Raw genomic sequence first — 27,238 nt, forward strand, 5'->3', positions numbered from 1 at the left:
TACCCCACTGTTTTCCTGTCATGTCTTATTCCTTACTTAATGGTGTATTGATCTGTCAGATTGACGGTCGCATAATTTGTCCAGCTCATATGCTATTTCAATATGTTTAAAATGTGTTAAATATTATCATGGCTATAAGGCCATAGTTAAATATCTTATCATTTGTACTTCCTTTTGAATTTACGGAGACAGTGGGTTGTGAGTTTAGTAGAATGCTCATAACTGTAATCTTACCTCCAAGTAAGACATGGAGACACTGTATTGCATGTCATCACTGGTCTCTTCAATAGCTTTGAACAGGTCGTTAAGAGTGCGGACATAAATGCCAGGCTCCTTATCCGTCCCCAACATAGTGTAAGTCTTCCCACAACCTAAGTATGTATACACACACACAGACACATACAGACACACACAGACACACACATACATAAATAAATAAATAAAATTACTCAGAATACAAATACTCAGATACAGACATACACTATATGGCCAAAAGTTTGTGGACGCCTGACCATCACACCGAATGTGGCTCTTCCCCAAAACTGTTTCCACAAAATTGGAAGCACACAATTGTATAGAATGTCTTTGTATGCTGCAGCATTACAGATTCCCTTCACTGGAACTAAGTTGTCCTGCACAGAGCCCTGACCTCAACCCCACCTTTAGGATGAACTGGAACACTGACTGTACCCCAGGCCTCCTCACCTGACGTCAGTACCTGACCTCACTAATGCTCTTGTGGCTGAAAGGGCAAATCCCCACAGCCACGCTCCAAAATCTAGTGGAAAGCCTTCTCAGAAGACTGGAGGTTATTATAACAGAAAACAGGGGGACTAATGTTCAAAAAGCACATATGGATATGGTAGTCAGTTGTCCACAAACCTTTGGCCATGTAGCATTATCTTGTATTATATTTATGTTTTACACCAAACATTTCGATATAATTTAAATAGAGAGAACATATGTTTATAGAACAAGCACAGTGAGTCCAAAGGTCCTTTCCTGTTGTTCATGACCAGGTTTGATGTATCCTGAGCTTTTTATAGGCAGCTCTCCAACAGGAAAAGACCTTACGCTGGCTTTAGAGATGGACGGTGATTAAAATAGAGAGTAAACACTGGAATAAATAGAAAGCCTCCTCCTTAATAAGATTCACTTAATCACACCCAGCATAAACATTGGATTTAGCAGAGTAGCTACAAAGTAGTGCTTTCAATTTCAATTCGAATATGACAAAACTGAACATATAACTAAAATTCGCTCATGTATGTTTAAGCTTTAAGCATATCAAGTTCTAATATTATCTCCTGAATTTGGAATAAGCACTTAGTTCATCATTTTCTGTTAGTCAATCAGAAAGCTGAGTCAAGTCTTTTAACTCTACCACAGTGAAAATGGCAGATGCAAATGTCTCATGGGACTAATTTGTGTTGGTTATCAAAAGTTTATCTTTTTATCTCATATTTTGGTGTTACAAGTGCAATTTGTTTCTAGACCATTTGTTTCTATATGCAATTTCAAATCCCTTCCTGTCACAGATCGTCTTAGATTGTCTTTTATAATAAATTGAAGGAGAAGGTTTCAAGGCTTGGTAATGTTTTAATGCAGTTGCAGATAGACTAACAAGCAGCATACAGGTCAAAAATTTGAAAAATAAAATAAAACACGGTTATAGGACAGACAGATATGCATTGTCTTCAGCTCAAGTGGCTAGTACAAAGCTACACAGAAACTTTACAAAGCAAAGACAGCTTTCATCACAGAGACCAAACAAACCAAAGAAGCCAATTAATGTCTTAAGGCTTGTGAATACTTAGAAGCTCATGTGTTCTTAGAAACTAGATGTCTCCTTGGCTTAACAACCCGAAAACTTTAGTATCCCATTAGAAAGACATATGCACACACTCATTTCCTCGTACAGAGTAAAAGATGACACACTAACCTGTGGGTCCATAGGCAAACACAGTGGCATTGTATCCTGATATAAGGCCCTCGATTAACCCTTTTGTAGTGGCCCTGTATACCTCCTCCTGTTCATAACACACAGGAATGTTTCTGTATTTATAATCAGCTCTTAGACCATACAGATGTGATAATTCAGAATATATTCAGACATGCTTGATTTAATGCTTGATGCATGCCATGCAACTCACATGGACTTCACGTGTTCAAATTGAGGACTACCTGTGTGGCTGTGTAGTCAAAGGCCACATCAAACATATAAGTCTTCTCCCTGGAACGATGTGCTCGCAGGATGTCGTCCGGATCCTCTAGAGGGTCCATCAGCACTACCATCTGAGAGAAAGAGACAGCAGAAATACAAAGAGAGGGATTTTTTTTCAGTCTCATGACTGATATTGAGGGACATTAAAAGAAGTGGCAGTAGACACCAAAGCTGTAAAAACCATTTACATAAAGATTCAAATGCAACTTAACATTAATGACCCTCAAACTGTCCCCAGATTAGACTATATGAAGTAGCTCTACACTGTGTGATCACACAAAACATAGAATGTGAAAGTTGTTTGATTGTCCTAATGAAATAAAATCAATTCTTAAACTTATTATTATTATAAAAGTACAAATTTCAGGTTTATTTTTATTTTATTTTCCCACTGTAAGGTTAGCTTTTCTCTGATAGGTTAAGTACAAATCTACTATCTTTAAATTTGGTTGATGCAAATCTAAAATGACTTTTTGACACCATTTATTTCACATGATGACATTGCAGAACCTGAATAGTACACTAAATCTGTTGTAACTGGTACAAATAAATAAAAAATAATATAAAATTGAAAAGTTGTATCTGATTTGAACTAAATAGCTCAATATTTTAGAATCAACTGAATTGTCTAATGTTGCTTTATAATTACAAGTTCTCAACATCAGCATCAAGTGATACAAGGATCATTTTCAGGAAATACATGCTTAATAGACTTGATTGATTTTTTTATCATGTTTTGTCATATTTTTCTTTTTTATTTGAATAGTAAAATTAGGCATAGTAAAATTTGGCAGTCCTTGTGAATACATGAAGAAAAAGCACAACCCACAGAATGCAGAAATAATTAATGACAGTCCCTTTTAGTCCTATAACACATATTATCTGAATCGTTATGGAAAAGCAGTTGGGTGAATGAGACACAGTGTAAAGCGTTTTGGATAAAAGCGCTATATAAGTGCGCCATTTATTTACAACCCCAACTCCGAAAAAGTTGGGACAGTATGGAAAATGCAAAAAAAAACAAAAAGAATCATTTGAAAATTCTATTCACACTGTGCTTTATTGAAAACACATTATTAACATATTATTTTATGTTTTACTTTGTGAATTTAATTTTTTATTATTTAAAATATACACTCATTTCAAATCTGATGACTACAACACACTCCAAAAAAGTTGTGACAGTCGACTGTTTACCCCTGTGTAACATCACCTTTTCTTTTAATAACACTTATTAAGGATTCGGGCGCTGAGTGAACACACCAGTTAGTTAAGTTTAGCAAACTGAATTTTCCCCCATTCATCCATTATGCATTTCTTCAGCTGTGCAATCATACAGGGCCTTCGTTGCCTTATTTTGCACTTCATAATGCACCACACATCCTCAATCGGAGACAGGTCAGGACTGCAGGCAGGCCATGCTAGCACCCGCACTCTCTGGTTACGCAACCATGCACTTGTAATCTGGGCAGAATGTGGTTTGGTGTTGTCCTGCTCTGGATGGCAGCATATGTTGCTCCAAAATGTGTACATATCTTTCTGCATTAATGGGGCTCACACTGATGTGCAAGTTACTCATGCCATGGGCGCTGACACACCCCCATACCATGACAGACGCTGGCCTGGATGGTCCTTTTCCTCTTTGGCCCGGAGAACACCCGGCAATTTTATCCAAAAACTATATGAAATGTTGACTCATCGGACCACAAAATATGATTCCACTGTGCTACAGCCATCTCAGATGAGACCGAGCCCAGAGAAGTCGGCAAAGCTTCTGGACAGTGTTGATGTATGGCGTCTGCTTTGCACAGTAAAGCCTTAACTTGCATCTCTGGATGCAGCGGCGAATGGTGTTTTCTGACAAAGGTTTACCAAAGTATTCTCGAGCCCATGTCAAGATATCCATTATAGACGCATGATGGTTTTTAAGACAGTGACGTGTGAGGGATCGGAGATCACGTGCATTCAGAATGCTGTTCTCAAAGTGTTGGATTATTCACTGATGCATCTATTGGCAGATTGGTGAGCCTCGACCCATCCTTGCTCTTGAAGGACTAGGCCTTTTAGGAGGCTCTTTATATACTATGATTAGACGTTTGCCTCACCTGTTTCACATCACCTTCTTCAACTTGTCACATCGCTATTAATCCTAAATAGCCCCTGTTCCAACTGTTTTTGGAACGTGTTGCATGCATCAATTTCAAAATAAACATTTACCTTCAACATAACTATGCAGCTGATTAGGTAAAACATAAAATACATTATCTCTATACATTTTTTTTGTTTAAATATAAGTCAAAGTACATTTACAAATCACTCCTCTTTATTTTTATTAGCATTTTCCATACTGTCCCAACTTTTTCAGAATTGGGGTCGTAAATGCTTGCAGACCTATTAGCAAGACACACTGTTCTGATTATTCTTACAAACATATTCATTTAGACTAGCACATTTCGTCCTGGAGTTGAATAAAACATTCAAAGCACATGTAATACCAAGCAACAATAAGGAGCTAGGTATTTTGTAATAGACAATAATATGTCCTTCTGTTACATTTTGACCTCATCATCAGATCTGAAAATGTTTTGTTAATGCAGCTAGAGAGCATGTCATTGTAAACCAGTGGTAAATATTACTTTTGTTTTATAAGTTTGCTTGTTCTGTACTCTTTTCTGCAGATTATTTTCTGGAAATTATACTGTTGGAGCAAAAATGGGCATGAACCTGAAACCTTGTTGTGTCAAGAGCTCTACTCATGCTGGAGTGCTGTGAAGCCCATTGCTCACGCCGCAGCTGCCTGTGACTGGCCGACACTCCCCCCACCCCCCGCCAATCGTTTGATGAGCTCTCAGATACACACACTGCTGCTTTGAAGCCTATTGTTTGAAATGCACAAGGGGAGATCTGACTTTTAAAAGAGCACAATTAAAACATCAAACAAGGCATACTCAAGTCTATAAAAAGGGGATGACAACTGAAAAGGGAAATGTAAAATGAAGACTGCACCCTGTTGAATCGAGTGAAAAAACTTTAAATATATCCAAAGGTAACACTAAATCTAACATATCAATTATCTTCAACAATTCTTTTTCAGTTAATGAAACTGGTATTTTAAGTTTTGTTAAATTGTAGTTTTTAGTTTTTAAAAAAACAGCTGTTCCTGATAATTAACCTGTGATCTTCAGTGGTGTCCAATATTTGTTTCTGAGTTGACCTTTTTACTTTACAACTTCTTTGATTGATATTTTGGGCTATTTTCACTTTGGTTATTGGTTTTCTACATGCCATACCCACAGTGCCATTCGTCTACCTGCTGATAGTGATGCCAGTGATTAAGCCCTGTTTCACCTCGACCTAAAGAGAGCGATGCAGCAGCGTTTTAGTCCTTCAGGCTGTCCAGCTACTTCACCTCCTCATCCCTACACTCTGCTCAAACAGATCAGGTTCCAAAGCATCAACATTCATGCCAATATCACCGTACTCAACCAACACCATTGTGTCATCTTGTCATCTTGTACATCACTAACTAGCCGAGCCGCATTGTATATCTATATTGCATTCTGGAATTTTAAGTCGAATGATTTCTGTCTCTTCTACTACTATATTGGATTGCAGGAAATTGGTGAGTGAGAAAAGAAGCTCTTACTCTTTTGTTTTTAGGGGCTAACAGCCAAAGATGCTTTTTTTTTCTCCTATCAAACACCATTTTAACTACACTAACAATGCCTGCCTATGACATCAGAGATGCAGACAACTACTAACTGCTCACAAGGATAAGCAAAAATACACCACAAACCAACAAATTATTACCATATATATTTTTTGTCTCTGCATAGCCTCTTGTGTCTTATAAGTCAAGAAGGTTTTTGGTGTGTTTATCAAGGTGTCAGTGACAACAGCAGCACACTAGTTATGTATGCGTTTGCGTGTGGATCTAACATTAAGGGCTTCATTAAGGATCACTGTCCTGCTCATGGCCATATGGTGCGTGTGTCTGTTAAGTAACCGAGCACCATCACACACAAACACACACTGTGACAGCTGCACAGTGGATCCTTTGGCACCAGTCATTGTGTTAAGTTCTCCACCCAACTCTACATTACAGTGTTTCTGATTAGCTTAATTGATTACTGGAAATGATTGTTTATTAAAATATTTCTCATAATGGACATCACTGTACAGGCTGTCCTAATGCATTTGACTGTTCCAGTGCTACAGGAATTTCCACAATGTTTATGCATCCGAATGCAAAAAAAGTCTATACTGAATCCACATTTTAGTGTAAATAATAAACAGTATTTACAGTTTCCTTAACCTTTTGTACCTTGTGTACCTTGATCTAGAAAAAAATATGTAAATAACCACATTCCATATAAATGAACCGATATGCTTATGAAATATATATTTTATACTTTATTTTAAAAATGTAACAAATTACTTAGAACAATTAGCTACCCATTTATTGTAGATAAAGCTCAAACTGTGTTCTATTGAACATATATGCATGAGATGCTGACTAAATGTATGAGGTTTAAATAAATATATAATATGAATTCACAATTACATTTCTGACACTGTATTCACTGAATAAGTCATAGTAGATCATAAATAATATACTTTATAGAGGAAAGATTGAATAATAAACAAGGCTTTAAGTGGTTAAAAATAAAGGATGTTTCTGTGGATCATGAATAGGAAATTTTTATTGTAAACTTTTCAATTTGCTGTTTTTCTATACTAGCATTTATTATGCTTTCGTAAAACGTTTATGTTCATACTGGGTGTTTATAGAGGTTAAAAAAAGAAAAAAGAAAAAAGACGAAGGAATTCCATTTTACTCTTCATTTGGAAATGTTGTGGGGTTTGAAGGAGCCACCACAGAAATCTGTACTGTGCCATCTATGCATAAATTAAATGAACCCATGAGCAAGTAATTTAGCATCACATGCAAACAAGGTATTATTGGCTAAAACACTAAAAATATTATGCTTCTTCTTTAACACTGTCAAAACTTACACTGAATACAAGCATTATAACTATTATATAACATTTCTAACACAAAATGACCCAATGTTTGTGGATACCTGACAATCACACCCATATGTGGCTCTTCAGCAAACTGTTGCCACAATGGTGGAAGGACATAATTGTATAGGATGTCTTTGTATGCGGTAACATTAAGATTTCCTTTCCCTGGAACTAAGAGGTCCAAACCTGTTACAGCATGGCAACGTCTCTGTGCACAAAGTGAGCTCCATGAAGACAAAGTTGGTGTGGAAGAACTTGAGTGGCCTGCGCAGAGCCTCAACCCCTTTAGGATGAACTGGCATGCTGTCTGTGCACCAGACCTTCTGGCCACTAATGCTGAATAAGCAAATCCATATAGCCCCACTCCAAAATCTAGTGGAAATCCTTCCCAGAAGAGTGGAGGTTTTTATTATAGTGAGATGTCCACAAACATTTGGCCATATATTGTGGAACATTATGGCTTTTGTAATAAACATTGTATAAACTGTTTTTCTGAATCTAAAAATTCATAAACTATCATTTGAATGACATAATGGAAAATGAGTCATTTATTTATTTATTTATGCATGTATTTATTTATGCATGTATTTATTTATTTACTCAGGACCTGTACCTGTAATATAAGCAGCAATCTTATCCAGGGCAACATTATATTTCTACATTACTTATTAATTATGTGCATGATACTCATTTTATTCTAACTGAAAAGAATTGCTGATCAGGGCTAACCTGAAGAGAAAGGAAGAGAATGGGGATAGCCTGAAAAGAGGGAGAGAAACATGTAGGAATCTGTGGAGGCCCTTCTAGATAGGGATCCACGCAGAAAGGTAGAAATCTCTGTTTTCTACCTGTACTGGAATATGAGAATGTTCACTGTATTAGGCAGCACAACTGATCTTCTGATTAATTCATGTTTTCATAAAGCTGCAAAATGAGATGGGAACTGAGGTATAACAAGACTTCTGAGGCATGACGACACTGTACACAACCAACAACTCATAAAAACATTTTCAGCCAAGCTGAAGTCAAGCCCACGTGTGTCATATGCTCAAATTTGTTGCTAAGGTTTCGACAAGCACTCCCCAAGCCATACATGAATCAAGCCAAGAGTGCTAGATCATAAATGATTAACATGCAGCAGCAATATGCCAGGTTCAACACAACAGGCTACAGATTACATGAAATCAATTAGTGATATGGTATTATTTAAATTAGCACAAATAAAAGTGCAGTGGTCAGGGGTGACAATACAAGTCCCCAGGGATGATTAAGTTACCAATTAAGCGGCATAGGAGGATTAAGTGGGGAAGGGAGGACAGTTCTGGATGCTGTCCAGCTGATTAAAACATCTATCCCTCATAAAGAAGATGTGTGTAGGGGGTAAAACTCCTGCTAGAGAGACTGCCAAGACAAGTTACACTATCAGGTTGGCATTTCCAGCACAGCAGGGACAGTTAGTGGCATGGTTTCAATATCTGATATAGTTCTCAAAGTTGTATCCAGAAATCAAACACATGAGGCCCACAATTTGTTGTTTACAAATTCTATATTGTATATTGAGTATTTAGTTATTAGCCTATTTGACTGCATTTAATCTAAACCTCAATATTCCCAAAACACATAGGCCTATAAATAATGCCAACAAAAGGATAATGACATTTTGCATGAACACATGTCCTGTGTGGGGATAATTCAGGATTACAAGTTCAAATATACCGTATATCCAAAAACATTTCTGTACATGTTTAAATAATGAGCACAATATCTCAATAATTGGATTGTGTTCATAAAATAAATCTGTACTGAGGGGGCCTGTGTTTCTTTGTTTTTGTTTGTTTGTTTGTTTTGTTTTGTTTTTTTTACATGCACATGGGTACCTGGCTGAAAGAAATTCAAGTTCAAGAGTGATTACATTTCCTGTGCATGTGAGCAGAAACATATATACACAAAAATAGACATACATGATTATGAAAAAACAGATAAACAAAGCAGGATTACGGGAAATGTGCACGCAGGAGCAGAGTGAAAAACAAGCACTACAATAATATTACGAAACTAGATCCCTCTATGTTACTGAGTGCACAGGGAGTAAGTAGTTCACTCCAGAGAAAACCTCTCCAGAGAGTGAGAATAAGATCAGAGCTCATTATTATAAATGACATAATGCGTATGTGTAAAATAATCTATTTTTAAATTTAAAATGTTTAATTTTCTGAAGATTTAATTTGAATGCATATACAATGTGTCATATTCATAAATACAGAGTACCAAAGATTAAATAAAAATCCATTTAAAATCAATCAGATTAAAAAAAAATTAATTAATTAACACTGTAAGATTAGTATTTTTCATGAAGCTAGAAACTAGAACCCATCTGGTTGCTCAGTTGTGCCTCTGAGGGAACTCTTAAAGGTTCTATATAGAACACTACAGTTAAATGTTTCCCTATCAGGAAAGGTTGCAAATAGAAACCCAAAGAAGAACCTAAGTATATAGTATGTATAAAGTAGCATAAACACAAGTCTGTACCCATATTTTAGGCTTCCAAAATCAAAACTGGGCTTTCCTTAAACGTTCTATATAAAACTGAACAACACAGTGCTTCCCTTTCCAAAGTTCTGTGTAGATCCCCTAACTATGAAAAGTGCTTTTCAAGAGCCCTAAGAATGTAGTGTAAAACATGAATATTTGGACAATCCTACACTGATTTGTCAGTGAGGTTAAATTCAATTAAAATTTAATTTTAGAACTGAAAAGTGCACCCCCATCAGGCTGTCCCCTGCCTTGTGCCCTGAGTACCCTGGGACAGGCTCCAGACTCCCTGCAATCCTGTGTAGGATAAGTGGTATGGAAAATGGATGGATGGATAGATGGATGGAACTAAAACGTGCTGGGCAATATGACTACAATCAATATTGTGAAAAAGTATGTCAAAATACTCTTCTGAGGTATCGCTGACATTGTATAACATTTTTGCACATTTACATACTTAAATATTTGCATATTTGCAGTACTTGCATATTTAAATACTTAAAGTCTTAACCACTGAGCCACCACAACAAACACAACAAGCATACACTGATTCAATGCAATCTTTTAGTGTGAGTTAATTCAGTGATAGAACTGGCTGAATCAATGTAAGCTAGTTGAGCTAAGTGTGGTGGCTCACTGGTTAAGGCTTTGAGTTACACTTTAGAAGGTCTGCTTTCAAATTCCAGTATAGATCCCTAATGAGTAAGACAGAAGTGACAGTAGCACTGAAAAACTTCTTGAGAAGGTAGAAAGCAGAATCAAAACAGAAGCCCTTACTGTGCAACACCAGGTAGCGGCATTTTAAGTCTTATAAGTTAATAAAAAGACAAAATGTATATAAAGTATGAGCATAATGTGAACAGAAGTGTTGAGATGAGCAAGATTTCACACATTTTACAAACTCCAAAGTCACTCGGGACTGCTGCACTTCAATGGCGGTAAACCTGTGATGTAACGATATTTGATACAATTGCTCTGTGGAACTAAACACCCACAGCAACAAACGTCCTGGAGGCAGCCCAAGCCACAAATTAGTGATATGACCTGAGCCAAGAGCCGTCTTCACTAAAACAGCTTCTCTGTCACACTGTGTCATTAGAACTGACTGAGAAATGGATGAATATATAGAGACTGTCTCCTTCAGTCACAGCATTTACACAAATATTGTGCATGGGTGCTGTTTCAGTTGACATATTGACACATTTTGCGTCTGTGTATCTTCATCTTGTCCACAAATGGCACAGTTGTGAGCTATGCTTCTCTTGAAGCCTCTCTAAATCAGATGACGTGTTGTGCTCTTTGTTCTGTGCTTTCTGTTGATAATGATCAGCCTGTCAGTGTCTGCACACAAATATTCATCCATGCTCGTGTGTGTGTGTGTGTGTGTGTGTGTCTTTCTTCCAGATACCCCATTCCAATCTTCAGTTGGCAGTTGGCATGGCTACGAAGAGGCTTACAAACACCTACTGCTATCAGCACGGTGGAATAGAGGCTATAGGGTTGTTGGGGTTGTGTGGGGTGGGCTGCAGAGTCCATTCATTAAAGGGCCTTGGGTTGTAACTCACTATTTTAAACACAAACACACACATTCTGAGGGCTGTAAATCACTATTTGATATGTGTCCATGTCATACGCATTAATTCACCAGATGACAGTCTGCACTTTTGTGAAGGGTTAGAGGAGATAGGCGTCTTAATGTCAGTAACACTGCCAAAAATGTTAGGGAGACTTGTTCACTTTTAAAAATAAACAATAGCTTCAGTTTAGAAGTGAAAATGGGATAAAACACTGTGATTTTGCACTGCAGTGATCTATGTTTCAGACAATTCTTTAAACTTAAATGAGTGCAAATACTCACACATTAGGGATGCATGATATATTGTTGGCTAACTGTTATCACAGTACTGATCTTTGCGATGCTGATACCACAGAAAACAGCATAGTGCTAATAAGTACTTGAATAAAACTTTTATCAGTGTGAGGGTACATTTACACGACAACGATGTACTAAAAAGAGAAAAGTTTTTCCTTTGTATTTTTGAAAAGTTTCTCGGACAGACTACAACGTTGTCAAAACAATCCCCGTTCACACGGATCCACGGAAACGGCTAAAAACGCTGTATTATGCATGCCAGGCTAGTAGTTGGCGATGCCACTTTGTAAAGAAACACTACACGCCTGCGCACATAAGCATTCACATCAACGTGTAATATTGATTGGGTAAAGACTGCCCTATAAACAAATATAAGTAAACGGGGGAGCTGTGGTTTTTCTGCATAAAAAGCACAATAACGTTTGCATTTCTCAAACAATTTCAATGGTTTATGATCTATGTGGAGTATAAAAATGTTTTGTCTCTAGTTACTTAGAATCTCGATAGTTAGACTTGGAAAATGATTCATAAGGAATTATCCATAAGTCATAAGGAATTGTGAAAACTCATGCTTGCCAAGCATAGATTTGGCTTATTTTTCTTGGTTAATAAATGCTGAGACATCCCTAATGTAATATAATGTAATGTACATGAAATGTCCATAAAAGTTTTTTCATTGTGGAAATAGATTTTACTGTCTTCAACCCCAGCTTTTAGCTTTTCTTGTGCTCCAGGTCAGAATTCTGTTAACAAAGCTCGTTCATTTCTAAATACTGGGGAAAAAAAATCGCTGGAGAAGCATCAATAAACTCAAAATCTTGAGCAGTACAAACACAGTCCTGTAGTTCTGAGTGTCTCGCACATTGCTTTGAAGTACTCCCGTGCATGCCTATAGACTGAATACATAATACACATGCGAATGACGTAAACGTTTACACAGATTCCCATTTTAGTACGTTAACACGGAGACGATAATGGTATCGTTTTCAAAAACTTGCACTTTGAAACCTGTTTTCAAAAGTTTGTGTTTTCAGGCCCCAAAACACCGCTGTCATGTAATTGAACAGCCAAAACATATAAAAAATTTTCCGTTTTTAGTTGAAAACGTTGTCGTGCAAACGGCCCCTGAGCTTAAATAAATAGTGACATTAGTGTGATCCAAAAAAATGACTGGTTGAAATGAACACTAGTCAGTCTATAACCATGACACAACCCAGGGTTCACCAGAGTGTTTTAATACTGTATATTCCAAGTAAAATAAAATAGCAATATATTTTTGTCCCTAACACACATGCACACCAGCACATGTACCCTCACAGGGACAATAACAATGGGGCATAATTGACCATAAGAATGGACTGCGCTCTTTTGCAAAACGAATACAAAACTTGCCTAGCTTCATCTGTCTCAATACTACAAACAAACTATCTGTGTGGCTGATTAATTGATTAATGATTAATTAATTGATCTGATTAATTACCTCTATTATCTGGACAACTTTGCAGCATCTGGGCACAAATAATTCAGGGGCATGAGTTCAGCTACCACAGTGAGATTCACAGACACACATTTTGTGAATTTCCCACTGGAGAGAAATTAAATTCCTCCACGTCTCCTTCTGAACCAACAATTAGAAACATCTTGAATATAGTCAAATTTATCTAGTATTTCCTATTATAAGATTACAATAAACCTAACATATAATTACTAAACCCATTTCACTATTATCAGTATTATTTTGCCTATTTTACTAAACATTGCTTACTAATTTCTTGTTCTACTGGCAGAAATTATCCATCAATGGAATAAGAAAATATAAAACTTGAAATAGTAAAAGCATCCTTAAAACAGATGAATAATCTTATATTTAAGATTATAATAATCCCATAATAATAAAAAATTAGATAACTTTGCCCATATACAAGATATTTTCAATTATGTCAATTGCACTGATATCAATTTCTCCAGTGTATTTTATTCTAATATTGTCACGTATCAAGAAACTCTGGACTCCACTTCCCATCAGCCACTGCACTGCTCTAGTTGTCACATGACCACCTGCACCTGATTCACGTTTTGGTTAATGAGCACTCATGTGTATATATAGTCCTGGTCTGCACTATGTGCTTGTCTTTCGTTGTTTTAGACCGCTGTGTTCCATGTTTCTTGATCTTGTTAGTTTATGTTTAGTTTTGCCACAGTATTATGTTAAGTTGTCTTAGACTCATGTTGTTTATGTCTCAGTGTTTTGTTTCATGCCACAGTGTTTTGTCAAGTTGTCTTAGTGTCTTTGTTTCTTAGTACGTTGCTTCAATAAACGTCATTATCTGCACCTGCTTCTGGCTCAACCACGATTCGTGACAAATATAAATGTTCATTACGTGTCATGTAACAACTGCAAAACACTATCCACCCTGCATTTGTATAAACAAGTTCATCAGGTTGTTAGAATTTCTAACATGGATTAATCCAGAACATAAGATGTGCCGTGCTGGATTGGAGAGATTACAGGTGCTCTGTAGTGTACCGTGGTCAGATTGCAACCGTGACGTAGACGTGACTGATGCACCAGGCTGCCCTGAAACAAAAGAGCCAAACAAAACAGAAACAAAAAAAGCTCAGGGACCTTGAAAAGACCATGACCTTTGAGCAACCCTTTCAAAGCTGAGAACTGAGCGTGAAGAAGGTGAAAGCTATCTGATCGCTGCACCTTCATTCCACGATCCCTAGGGACCTCGTGTCCTCTTTCTGAGGTTCTTAGGACCTCCTGTGTTCCAGAGTTGCATACCTGATACACGGTGCCTAGTTGCAGTGCATTGCTTCCGTGTTCTCCACTGCTTTAGGTAAGCCTTCTGCTGTCGGGGTAACACACAACGCTACACTTGCTGAATGAGGGTTTAAGCTGGCCACACTGGATTGGGGTTGTCTGAGGTCTTGACACTGCCCTTATGTAATATCAGGACTGAAGTTGAAAGGTAACAAGAGAGATGTGGGGTTATGAAAGATCACAGATGGAATTAAGTTTCTCTGTGACTTGGTTTGTTCTTTATTAACCTCCCCACCCTCAAAGTATAACATAATACCAGCAAGAGCTTGTGTCATTTATACCCCATATCTATTCCATATTTCAAGAGATACATCAAAGAAGAAACAGTAAAACATTTCCATGCATAATTTTTTTATATCTGAACATTTGAAGAAAAAAAAAACTATACTGAAACTATAAAATACTGAAAATAACTTTTTCAATACAAGGTCCACTGATACTGTATATACACCTACACTTACATTAAACACACACAAAAAGAATTATCTGTAAAAAAAAAAATAATAATAATAATAATAATAAATAAATAAATAAATAAATAAAAGCCTGTCTAATGGGAGTATTAGATCATATTAGAGTTACTGGGGATGGGCCGGTTGAGAGGACAGAGTCTTGAGTTGTAAGTTTAACAACGAAGGCACTTTCACTAGCTGCACCTGCACAGGTCAGTGCACTGTGTTGTCTAGGGAGGCAAACTTCTAAATACTAAACTAGTCCCAACATGCCTGCTGACATATAAAATTAACTGTGGGGGTAATCAGTTGATAAAGATAATTATCTCTTTCTAACAGTAAATCTTCTGAGACCAGCAGTGAAAGAGGGTATCTTTGCGTTCAATATTTACCCTAACTCAAGCAAAAATGTTTGTCTGGTAGAGCTAAAGAAACACAGAGTTAACAGAGCAACAAATTATGCTATGTGTTTAATTGATAATATTTGTGCATTTTAGATATGGAGAGACTGAATAAATGCTACTATCTGGATCTGGATCTGGATGTGCATTTGATTTGTGCACCAACTATTTGAATTAGGATTTCAACCAGTGGGCATGGTTTTGGTTGGTTTGTTGGTTGGTTGGTTAATTAAATTAAATATGAAATCTACCCCATGCCCCTAGAAATACCGGAAAGCACTCTCAGGATGATCTGTGAATTCTGGCTCTGATAGTTCCTCAACCTCATTTGAGGACAGTTTTTAATCCCACCCACACAATTATTATTTTTGTTTGTTCCTGCTCATGATATTTTCTAACACAGTGGTTTTCAAAGTGGGTGCCCGAGGGGCCTCAACAATTTGGTGTGAAAAATAAATAAATACATGATTTTTTGTATATATATATATATATATATATATATATATATATATATATATATATATATATATATGTATATATATATATATATATATATATATATATATATGTAATGTAAAGATGTAAGATGTAATTATTAATAAAAAGGGGGGATATATACAGAAGTCTGTATTTTTAATGTGTTTTAAAGACATCTTGCAAAAGGGGGGCCTCGGTCAAATGTTAATGCCATTTGGGGGGCCTTGCCCTGGAAAAGTTTGGGAACCCCTGTTCTAACATATTTAGTTAGAGAAGTACATACATACAAAGTGTAACTCCTAAGATTTGCACCATATGATCCCTAGAGGAGACATGCATTGTTAACATCATTATAGCTTACGTGATCAGCATTAGGAAGCAAGGTCAAAGTTGACTGTGTGTCCATGACATAAAGGTCAGCATTGCACAGCTATCTAGTCTAGTAGCCAATTACTGACACCATAACAAACATGCCGGCTCCAAGAGCTCCAGACAGTTTAACAGCTCTGTGTCCATGTCTTCACATGCTGCTCATGTTGTTCTTTTTTACTTAATTGACTGACTTCCTGGCTAAACCCACAGAGGCATAAGAATGTGGGAGAGAACATTTTTACATGTCACATGTATCATAATATCTCAAAGGCCTCATTCAAAATATAGTGTTAGTATACATTAAATCTTTACACCATACCCCTCCCTGTTGAATTCTCAAATCTGACTGTCAAAAGGTGTTGATTACTTTCCTATAACAGCATGGCTCTGACAGTAGTGGCATCTGCAAAGCAAATCACAGGTTTATATTAATGCACTCATTCTAGGAGACATGTTTTCTGTGAGGATATATTTATTTAACATTTTTTTGGAAGGAGCCTCCAGAGTCAGTGCTTCGTAAAAATCAGACATAAAACTATAATGTTTTCCACCATGGGAAAACTGTTATAATGCAAGTGACATGAACTAACATGTTTTGTAAACATTCCACAACATTAAATGTAACTATAAATGGATAAAATGCATGACATGTTGTTTAACAAATAAAAAACAGCCATGATTAGCAAACTGCTTTGGTATAAGAGGAATAAAACACTTCAGGATGTGCTGTTAAAGGAAGATAATCAACTTTGGGCCGCATCATTCATTATTCCTTCTATAATAAATTCTACTATCAAAATTGTAGCTGTCAGTCCATACAAGAATTTTTTTATGATTGTTGCAACTAAAAATGCTTAATTTTGCTGTGGCCTTTTTTCAAAATTTGACGAGGTTTTGTGCTCTTTTGCAGACAACTAATTGAATTGGCGAAATTACTGTTGTATGAAATTGTTTTGCACGGTCTTTCACTGTGATGTTTATTGGTAAATAGTTTAGTTGTACTCATGTTCAACGAACATGAACCGAAGACAGCTTTGGCTGAATGTGCACTGTGATGACATCACATCTTGGCCTAAATCTGCTGAAGAAATGCATAAGCTCTGCCAAATATTGCAGATATTGCAATATTTCATCCTGCATGGACTATAAGTTCAATTCAATTCAATTTTATTTGTATAGCGCTTTTTACAATAGACATTGTCTCAAAGCAGCTTTACAGAAATATCAACATGGTATACAGATATTAAAGGCGTGAATTTATCCCAACTGAGCAAGCCACTGAGTGGCGACGGTGGCAAGGAAAAACTAGATAAGATGTTTTAAGAGGAAGAAACCTTGAGAGGAACCCGACTCAGAAGGGAACCCATCCTCATCTGGGTAACAAGTAGAATAAGTCTATTCTGTAAATGGTGTTTGACACTGTCCTATGAAAATTGGCATAGTTTTTCATTTTTGTCTTTGCTACCAGGCCACAGTAACTTAATGCATCTCTCACAGCTCCCATCAATGGACTTAAAGGAGGAAATTATGGGGAAAACCCCCAGCATTGTTTCATTGTTCTGAAGCAGGAAGTGGTAAAATGACTACTTATCATACTAAGGATGAATAGCTGCAAAAGTGTGTGCACGTGTAAATACCCTATAGTAATACTAATAAGTATTCTAATCATCACTAAGAAGGTGTGAAGTGTGCTGGGAGCGTATTAAGAAGGGCTCATCTGGCCTTTTGCAGAAGTGTGAGACAAATATAAATGCAGAAACCTGGGGGTGTTTTTTGTTGTTTTTTGTTGTTGTTGTTGTTGTTGTTTTAAAGTCTTTTAAAACCAATTCTGCTGTTGTATCTTTCTCCAAATGTTTAATGTGTGGTTTGTAAAACCATAGAGTGAAAGGAGATCTTACCTACAGAAACAGAGATCTTCTCTACAAAACTGGCCATCATTAATTAGTGTACGAATACTTGAAAAAAATACACTCCATCTCAATGGACAACAGTGGGGAGTGTTTGCACATAGTTGCTAATTTAAACAAAGAACCATGTTGTGTAAGTCATACACGCAGGACTGTTTTTGTGGTCCTGTTGTTTTTGCTCTCTGAGGTCTCTGGTGTGTATGTGGCCATCACAACATCTCTCCATTCTTTCTGCCCTTCTCCCTTATTCTCTCTCTCTTCCTGTTTGGTTGAGCAGAAGGCGGCCAACCTGGGGCTTGGGTAAATGCATTAATTAGTCACGCAGAGAGAACAGCCTAATCCATTAAATAATACACTGGACATACAGTTGGTCATAAACACCCTGCCAATACAATCTAATTTTATAATTGATCATTAGTGTAGTATATAACGCAAGTAAATAAGGAGTTCCACTGATTTTTTTTTAATCCAATATAATTCACTCACTGAGGAGTAAACACTCATGTAGATTGTTTTGAAGAAAAAAGGTAATTGATGAAAAACTTTAAAGTTTTTTTCCCAAAAGTTATAAAGTGATAGATGTTTGTTCACCTAAGTACCAGTGAAGCGTCTCAGGTTCTATATGTAATACCGATATAAAATGAAATACAGTATGTAATATCAGCCGTGATGGCCACATACACACCAGAGACCACAATGGCCCACAAAAAATTCTGTAAAAGTAACTCTTATACGCTGTATAATCTCTATTTATCAATTATTGTAACAACACAAAATTATGTGCTTGCATGCAGTGAATGATTTGAATGATTTTATCTTTTTTTGACTCAAGCAAATTATGCTGACATTGCAAAAAGGTTAAAAAGGTTTTAAGTTTAGGAACATTTGGTAAATGGCACACTTATATAGCGCTTTACACTGTGTCTCTTTTCACCCATTCGCACACACACCAATGGTAGCAGAGCTGCCATGCAAGGCACTAACTTTCCATCAGGAGCAAATTGGGGTTCAACGTCTTGCCCAAGGACACTTCAGTATGTGGAGTCACGTGGGCCAGGAATCGAACCGCCAACCCTACGATTAGTGGACAACCTGCTCTACCACCTGAGCCACAGCCGCCCAGGTTTAGAAACCAAAATGCTCTCAAACGAAGTCTATTTTTCTGTGGGCCAGTAGCTCCTTCAGTAACTTCATCTCTCCTTCAGTCTACCTGCTAAGTGTGCACTCTGAGTTTATCTACTACAAGCCAACCTCACTGTGTCCCTTGTTACACCATGCCAACACCATCAAATAAGTGGCTTCATCTCAAGTGATACCATGCACCAATGCCTGTTGTTTAATCACTCATTAGCAAACAAACTCTTGCATCACTAAGCTCATGTTAGTGAACATTTTACTCTTTTGTCCATAATGATACTGAGGAAAAAATAATGTATGTTCAGATCAAAAAGTCACCTTTATCATTATTTTATTCACTCCTCTTCAGTAACTGAACACACACACACACACACACACACACACACACACACACACACACACACGCACACACACACACACATTCACATGCTCATTTGCACCTAGGGGTAATTTCCACTTACTGCATGTTTTTGGGAGGTGGGAGGAAACCAAAAAACCCAGAGGAAACCCACACAGCCACAAAGAAAATCTCTCAATCAGATATCACCCAATGATTAAATAAGAGCACTCATCAAGGATGAATGTTCAGATAATCATAGGCAGTTGGAGAGTTCTATCAGAGACTTCCTGAGAGGGGTTTATATGCCAGGAGAAGCCTCTTTAACTCCCCTCAACTGTTACATCTTTTCACTAGAGCCCAACTTATCTGATTATGAGTGGGTGAAAGAAGAAAAAAAGAGGGAGAGAGGCTGTAGTGCATAATGAGGACAAATTTTGCAGTCCACTCTGAGGAACCCCCCTGCGGCTTTTTTCAGACGTTACCAGTCTATTAATGACTACATATTAACCTGGTTCCCCTCTCTCTCCAGGCTCCTTAAATTCACTAGCAACTTTTCCTAACCTGGTTTTAATACTGTCAGGCCTCCAACAGAGTGTTTATATTCTTGGCTTTAAGTAGCTCCTGTGAACTTACCCTGGTACTCTGAGAAGACTATTCCTGCCAGAAAGCTCAGAGAAAGTTAATAAACAGTCCATAATTGTTGCAAATAATAACAGCTGTTCTTAATCCATTTTCAACTGACACAAGAACAGAGATGCCAAGGTAGTGGTAGGAATCCAGGTTTTGAGCTAAAGAGCTGTGGAAATGCACCACCCATAATAAACAACAAACAAAAAGAGAACTCTGCAATGAAGGACATTTACAGAGAAGCACGGGGAAACGAAGTGCAGTCAAACCATAAAAAACACAATACCGAGAGTAAACCTGTAAATGCTCTGGGTCTAACTCTCAGCATTTCCCTGGCCCGGAACGAATCTAAATCATGCCTGTTGAAGGCCGTTTTTGTTTGCAGTGCTATTCCTTGCTCCAGCTCTGGGCCTATTCAAACACCAAACCTATAAAAGTCACCACACACTATTTGGTGAGACTCTTCGTTCAGCCCTCGCTGGCCCAATTTGTGACAAGTAATTATTATCCGCTCCAAAATATGCCAGGCCACAACAGCACGGCCATTGAGCAGAGACCCTGAGAACATTTGGCCAGATTAAGAGAAAAGAAGAGGGCTTTCAAAGGAACAGGCCAGAATTAAATTGGAAAAGAACTTCTTTAATCGGAGTGGACAGATGACTGCCGGTCCTAGTGGCAGTAAACTGGCTCCCTTTCTGCTCAGACTTGCTCTCTTGCTCAGTATTGTCCACCTCAAGGTGAACGCAATTTGAATCTGCACTCAGAAACAGGAGGAGCTGAAAGACGGCAGAAACCGAATACAGATGACTCGGAAAGGCTGCTTTGCTGCCTACAAAGGGAGGAATTTGCCACGTTCTCAGGTAAAGTTCGTGCTGAGTCCAGATGAATACAGTTCTTTGTTTTATGGCCAAGATGTGTGAGATATTTCTGTCTATTTGTCTTCACTGTTCTCTCTGTGTCTGTCACTTACACACTCAGCTTGTCCTTTTTCAGTCCAAATTTGACTGTAAAATTACTTGTGCTCGTGAGTGCAGGATATGATGACCCTTGAGGAAATTATGCTCAACCTTTCCAAACTATATGCAGATTTATTTCTATCAGAAGCCCAGCAGAATTTGGGCTGACACAATACCAAACAAACATCACACAATACCACAAAGTTTAACAGTAAGTCATTGATGAATCTTCACTGTGAGAATGTTACAGGTGCAACGTAGTGCACTCTGGATCTTTAAACTTTCATAAGGATCAGATAGTGTTTGATGTTTCCAGCCCTTTCTCTTCTCCTCCTCTCTCTGTCTGTCATGTCCATCAGAACGGATGCCACTGTACGAGGGGAGGAAAAAAGAAAACAAACAATGCCTCTGACCTTATCTACGGATCACCATGACAACGAGGCCTCCCTATAAACCATTCCTCCTCTGTATGTGCATCTGTATGTGTGTGTGTGTGTGTGTGTGTGTGTGTGTGTGAGAGAGAGAGAGAAAGTGATAAAGAAAGAGAGAGAGAGAGAGAGAGAGAGAGAGAGAGAGCACAGTAACCCTACTGAGGACTACCGTAAACACCCCCCAAAAGCAACAGGATATCAGTCACACACAATGGCACAATCTCCAAACCCCATCCACTGTGTTTACAGCTGTCAGTCACCCAGTCACACCTGTCCTTTAAAGCAGCCCATCAAACTCTGTCTATCACTGAGGCATATTCTGCTAGTGCATGGCTTGGGTATGAATTTAGTTTCAATGAAAAGAAAGAAGGTTCTCCTTTTGGTTTGTATTTTAATGATGGTCGTCCATATGTTTTTAATATAACACCAAGCTCTCTTGCAATGCTGCTTCAACTTCTAACAAAATACAGAAAATATCTATAATTAAGTACATAACTGAAGTACATTGATTCATGGTATTACTCAATTCAGTGTTTTTTTACCACATACCATTAGTCTTGGGGAGTAATAGAATACATGTAAGGGCGTTACATAAACAGGATACAAAAAACTGTAACTGTAATCCATTACAGTTACGTCAAAAAACAAAGTAATTAGATTACAGGTACATTTTGTAAAAAAAAAAAATGGAATTCTATTAGGATTACAAATTTTTTTCATTTAAAAGAAATTTATATTTTGACATAACACAATACAGACAGCCGCTTGATTATAGTTCTGGTTCTCTCTTGCCAGTCATGATTCATATGAGCAACCTCCTGGTGCATGCGCAAATATATTTTGTGCAAAGTTAATTTGGCAGAATTCTGACACAAACTGAAATGCTTTTGTTAGGGTGACATTACGTCCTCTTTTTCGGACCTTAAAAAAGTGTCCGACCGGGATTTCTAAATTTGAGATAATGTCCAAGATTCAGTTTCATTATGATATGCTTATGGTCTATACTGTATCATGTATGTGCATATTTGTGTTGCTTTAACCCGTCTCTGTAATTCTCGCCTTCTCGCACAACAATTGGTCGATTATAAAAGTCTTGCAGCAACTATTGGCCAAATTCCTGCCTCTCGACCATTGGCCTACTCTCAGCGAACGTGTTAAGGTGAAGAGCTGTTGTGTACGGCTTCAAACAGTTGCGTGACAATAGCAGCAAATGAAGCCGTCCTGAGTCCAGAGTCGAAACAATGTCCACGCCCATATAAGGTCATTTTTAATTTCATGTTATCACATTGCTTCGTATTACACGGCCATTAAAATGTGTCAATGATGGCTGAAGGTTCACTCGTGGCATCTAATATTTTATTTTATTCCATGAGCATTCAAAAGAAAGAAAGAAAGAAATGTAATACATAGGCAGAGTGAAACCAATTTTATTTATATATATATATATATATATATATATATATATATATATATATATATATTTATGTGATGCTAATGGTGTGTCTTTCTCAGTGTATTAAAGTCTGCATTCATAATAACACTGTTTTGAACGCTGTTAAGACACTGGTAGAAAAAAAGGTGTCCTCTTTTTGGAAAACCAAAATATGTTCACCCTAACTTTTGTGATGTAATGTTACCCCCATCAGGGACAGTGATCTTTTATTTATTTATTTGTTTGTTTGTTTAATTAAAACAACTCCAAACATTGAACATATTTTAAGCTATAAAATAAGCTCTAAATAAAAGTATTTTAGATCATATTTATTTTCTCTTGACTTTATTTACATATATGACCTTGAAGTAATCCAAAAATAATCAGATTACATTACTTTCATACTGTGATACTTGGATTACAATACTGATTACATTTTTTTATGAAGTAATTTGTAACTGAATACATTTTTAAAGTAACCCTCCCAACCCTGTATGTCATCATATACCAATGTACTATGGCTTTACATGTGTGTGTGTTAGTTAAAAGGAATAGTAGAGAATTTGTTACATTTATAAAATTGTCCTTTGGTGTGACTTCATTTTATTTATTTATTTTAATGTCATGTAACCATTGTATTGTGGAGGATTATTCTGAGTGACATTTTGTCACTTTGCAATTTTAAAACTATGTCTTTTCCTGTAAAAGAGAAATATGAACAGTATTATATGGACATATAGTACAGTATTTATGCCCATGTTAGAGAGAGTAGGTTGAGACAGATGCGAGTGCAGTTAGAGTTATTTATTAAACGACTGGCAGTCAAATCCAAATCATTAGGCAAAGTCAAAGTCAGGGAACAGGCAAAGGTCAGGCGATCAGCAATCAGCATTCACAGGGAAACTTCAGAACACGAAAACCAAGAAACAATCAAAGTCAGAAACAGAACAACAATCACAGAATCAACGGCAACAATTATTGTTTGTGGCTTGAGAATCTGGCCGCATCCAATTATCCCTACTACCCTACCATACAGTAGGCGAAAAGCAGTACGCCAAAGGAATAGTATGTCAGAATTCTCAGTAATCATAAAACAGTAGGTGAGAAATACCGAGATGACTTACTGCTTCTGCCAAGATTCTGCAATACAGAACCAATGGATACTATGCTATCCCATAAGGCAACAGGACTGGTGCAGAAGAGCTGTCCGAATCAAAAATATCGGAATGCAGCATGGCTTGTTTGAAGTTGTAGGTCACATGACAGTGTTAACATAGTGGATATAGTATGTCTGGATTGTATTCATACTACACATATACTGAGCAGAACGTACTGTATCAACAGCCAAGCAGTAGCTGCTGACTCAAGAGTAGTAGGTACCATCACAGTACAGATTTTAGACACAGGGTCTGTTTTTAAATGTTTGGGTGATTGGGAACAGGTGAATGCAATCAGAAGTCCGGTGATTGGGAAAGTATCAGCAGTAGTGGATTCTGGGAAGTGTAGTAGGGGCATCCATGTCTGTAGGCCGCGGTGCGTTCTGGGAAACTGAGTTCATCGATTGAAATATTGAGCATTTTAATAGTGAATAAGGTGGATACTATAGAAATTCATATTTTTCAATATGTTTAAATATTCATCATTGATACTTTTAGAGCTGAATATGCATATTATTGCAAGGAGGGTAAAAAAAAAGTTTATAACTTGGGTTGTTTTTTGCTTTTAATTTTTTTCCCGAAATAAAATAAAAACAAAAACATTTAATAATACTGTTTACAGTACAATATTTATAATACTGGTATCTAGTCGATGGCACAGTTATATGACAGGTAAGTAAGAGCTGACCCATATGATGGAGCATCTTGTATTTTTACGAAGCTCTAATAGATGCACATGCCTTATCTCACGCTTGAAGACCAGAACTTACCTGTGTGACATTACACATTGATGATGCATATCAATGAGGCAACTCAGCACCTTGCTTGTTTACATTACCACTCCTTTCCATTATCCTTCCACATGACATTTAACAGCTAATGGCACCGTCAACCCTCTATATAAATACAAATGCATCTGTTGGAAAATTCATATCTACAAAGTACTATCATAAGCATATGAGATTGCCTACTGTAAAATAGTTATATAAACAGCCATAATAAATTTATGAAGACTAATAGACAAAAGCTGTCATGTGAGTAACACATCAATAAAAACTCAGTCATGTCTATGACAACATCTGATTGGGGGATCGTACAGGAAAACCATAAGGCAGCTTTATAACTCCTCAGAGTCGGCATAGGCAAGTCCTTGCAAGTCTGGGGTTTCCGTAATTAGGAACATCTTATCATCATTGGAGGATGTAGTTCCACAGGTATTCTGCATTTACACCAACATAATTAGAATCCTATTAAAATCCCAAACATCATTAACAAGTGCTCAAAGGTATTCTAACTAACACCAACCCCAAACCCTAACATCAAAATGATCTCAAAAACAAATCAAATGTATAGCATGAAAGTATGAAGACAAGCTTGTGCCAGAATTATGACAGAATTACGACGCATCCTGCCAGCGTTGTGTGCTGCTCAGGTGCAGTGAAGCAGGTGGCTGCTGTCTAATCCCTCTAAAGCTCCAAGGCTGAGCTCAGACTCAAGGGGCTTATGCCCTCAGAGTTCTCCCTCTTGGGGAAAGAGTAGAGTGTGTTGCCTGTAAACGAAGTTAATCTGGCTCAACCTGCCTGAAGATGTGCAGAGCCATATGGTACATGTTGCCTACACTACACTCATGATGTTTTGATCAGTCAGCAAATCTGGCTAATTGATTTTGATTAAAAGGTGGCAGGATATGAGGGTGGGAGTACTGTGTGCTCTATTGTGTTGTGTGTGTACATTTTACAATTTCATTTACATTACATTACATTTATGGCATTTGGCAGACGCCCTTACCCAGAGCGACTTACATTTTATCTCATTTTATACAGCTGAGCAGTTGAGAATTGAGGGCCTTGCTCAGGGGCCCAGCAGTGGCAGGTTGGTAGTGCTGGGATTTGAACTCAGGATCTTCCGATCAGGAGTCCACTGTCTTAACCACTGAGATATTTCAAAAATATTTACATTTCCATGAATATGAATCTGTGCTTGTGCTATCTTTGAGGCATTTTTCTGAGTGATTATCTGTATGTGTGTGTGTGTGTGTGTGTGTGTGTGTGTGTGTGTGTTTGTGTAACTGAGAAATCATTGGGATCACAGGTTGTGTCTCTCTCCGTCACGTCCAATCATGTGGTTGCACAAACACAATGCAAAACCTATAAGCCCTTGTGTGTGCTGCTAATCGCTGCAAGCAAAACCCCGTCACCTCTCACATAACCTGTTTGCCTTGTGGACTCTTAAGCGCTCTGATGTACACAAACTGCCCCAGACACTGTACCAACACAAATACACTACGTAATTAAAGTAGGCTCAGGACACGTCTCAGATCCTTAAGTAATATGACCATTTTTACCTCAGAGCATGTGCATATCTATTTAGAGACACAAAGTGTTTTCGAACAGAGACAATAAGTAATCATACTAAAGCATGTTTGATTGATAATACTGTTAAGCCACTGCAATATTATTGCTTATAATCACAAACTTTAATACATATAGTAGTGTAGATAATGTGTATAAACTGTTATTAAAGTGACCATGTGTCTGTTTGTCAATTTTATTTTTTTGTGTTTTTATTTATATTAATATAAACTTTACTAATAAACAGGCACTGACATATAAATGTAAGATATTAGCTAGCCCATTGAGCAAGCACAAACTCTGATGTGCTGCCCAACCCCATGTTTCTGTTGCCAGGAAACTGATTAGGCTAAATATATAATAACATATCATGAGCTAGATAGCTACATATATTAAGGATATTAATATAGATTGAGGGAATTGAATGAGAATATGATTATTATCCTCATGTTTGCACTTTCAACAAAAAGGTAAGGCTATGCACACAGCATACAGCTTTAAATTATGGTATATTTTGTGCATTGAGTCTATACGGTATAAAAACATCACAATTTTTGTGATTATAGCTGCCACCCACATGAGCACTTTACAGTAGATATTGTGACTGATTCTCTTCAAATGATATTGAGCTTTGAATTATGGTATATTTTGTGTATGAGCCCATTTGGTAGTGAAATGCATGCCAAATTTTAAATGGTGTGCATTATAGCTGAC

At 37.3% G+C, this 27,238-nt stretch overlaps 1 protein-coding gene across 1 annotated transcript in view; it reads right to left on the bottom strand.

Moving 5' to 3' along the window:
• The window catches only part of kif19 (kinesin family member 19), a 46,467-nt gene that overhangs the window by 14,078 nt on the left and 5,151 nt on the right, over nt 1-27,238 (bottom strand). The window contains exons 3-5 of the mRNA XM_053639152.1: nt 2,185-2,295; nt 1,943-2,030; nt 235-371 (exon numbers count right to left, since the gene is read on the bottom strand). Of these exons, the coding sequence (XP_053495127.1) occupies nt 235-371; nt 1,943-2,030; nt 2,185-2,295 (336 nt within the window). The remainder of the gene's footprint in view (nt 1-234; nt 372-1,942; nt 2,031-2,184; nt 2,296-27,238) is intronic.

This window comes from Ictalurus furcatus, chromosome 13, assembly GCF_023375685.1.
Source record: "Ictalurus furcatus strain D&B chromosome 13, Billie_1.0, whole genome shotgun sequence".
NCBI classification, from domain to species: Eukaryota; Metazoa; Chordata; class Actinopteri; order Siluriformes; family Ictaluridae; genus Ictalurus; species Ictalurus furcatus.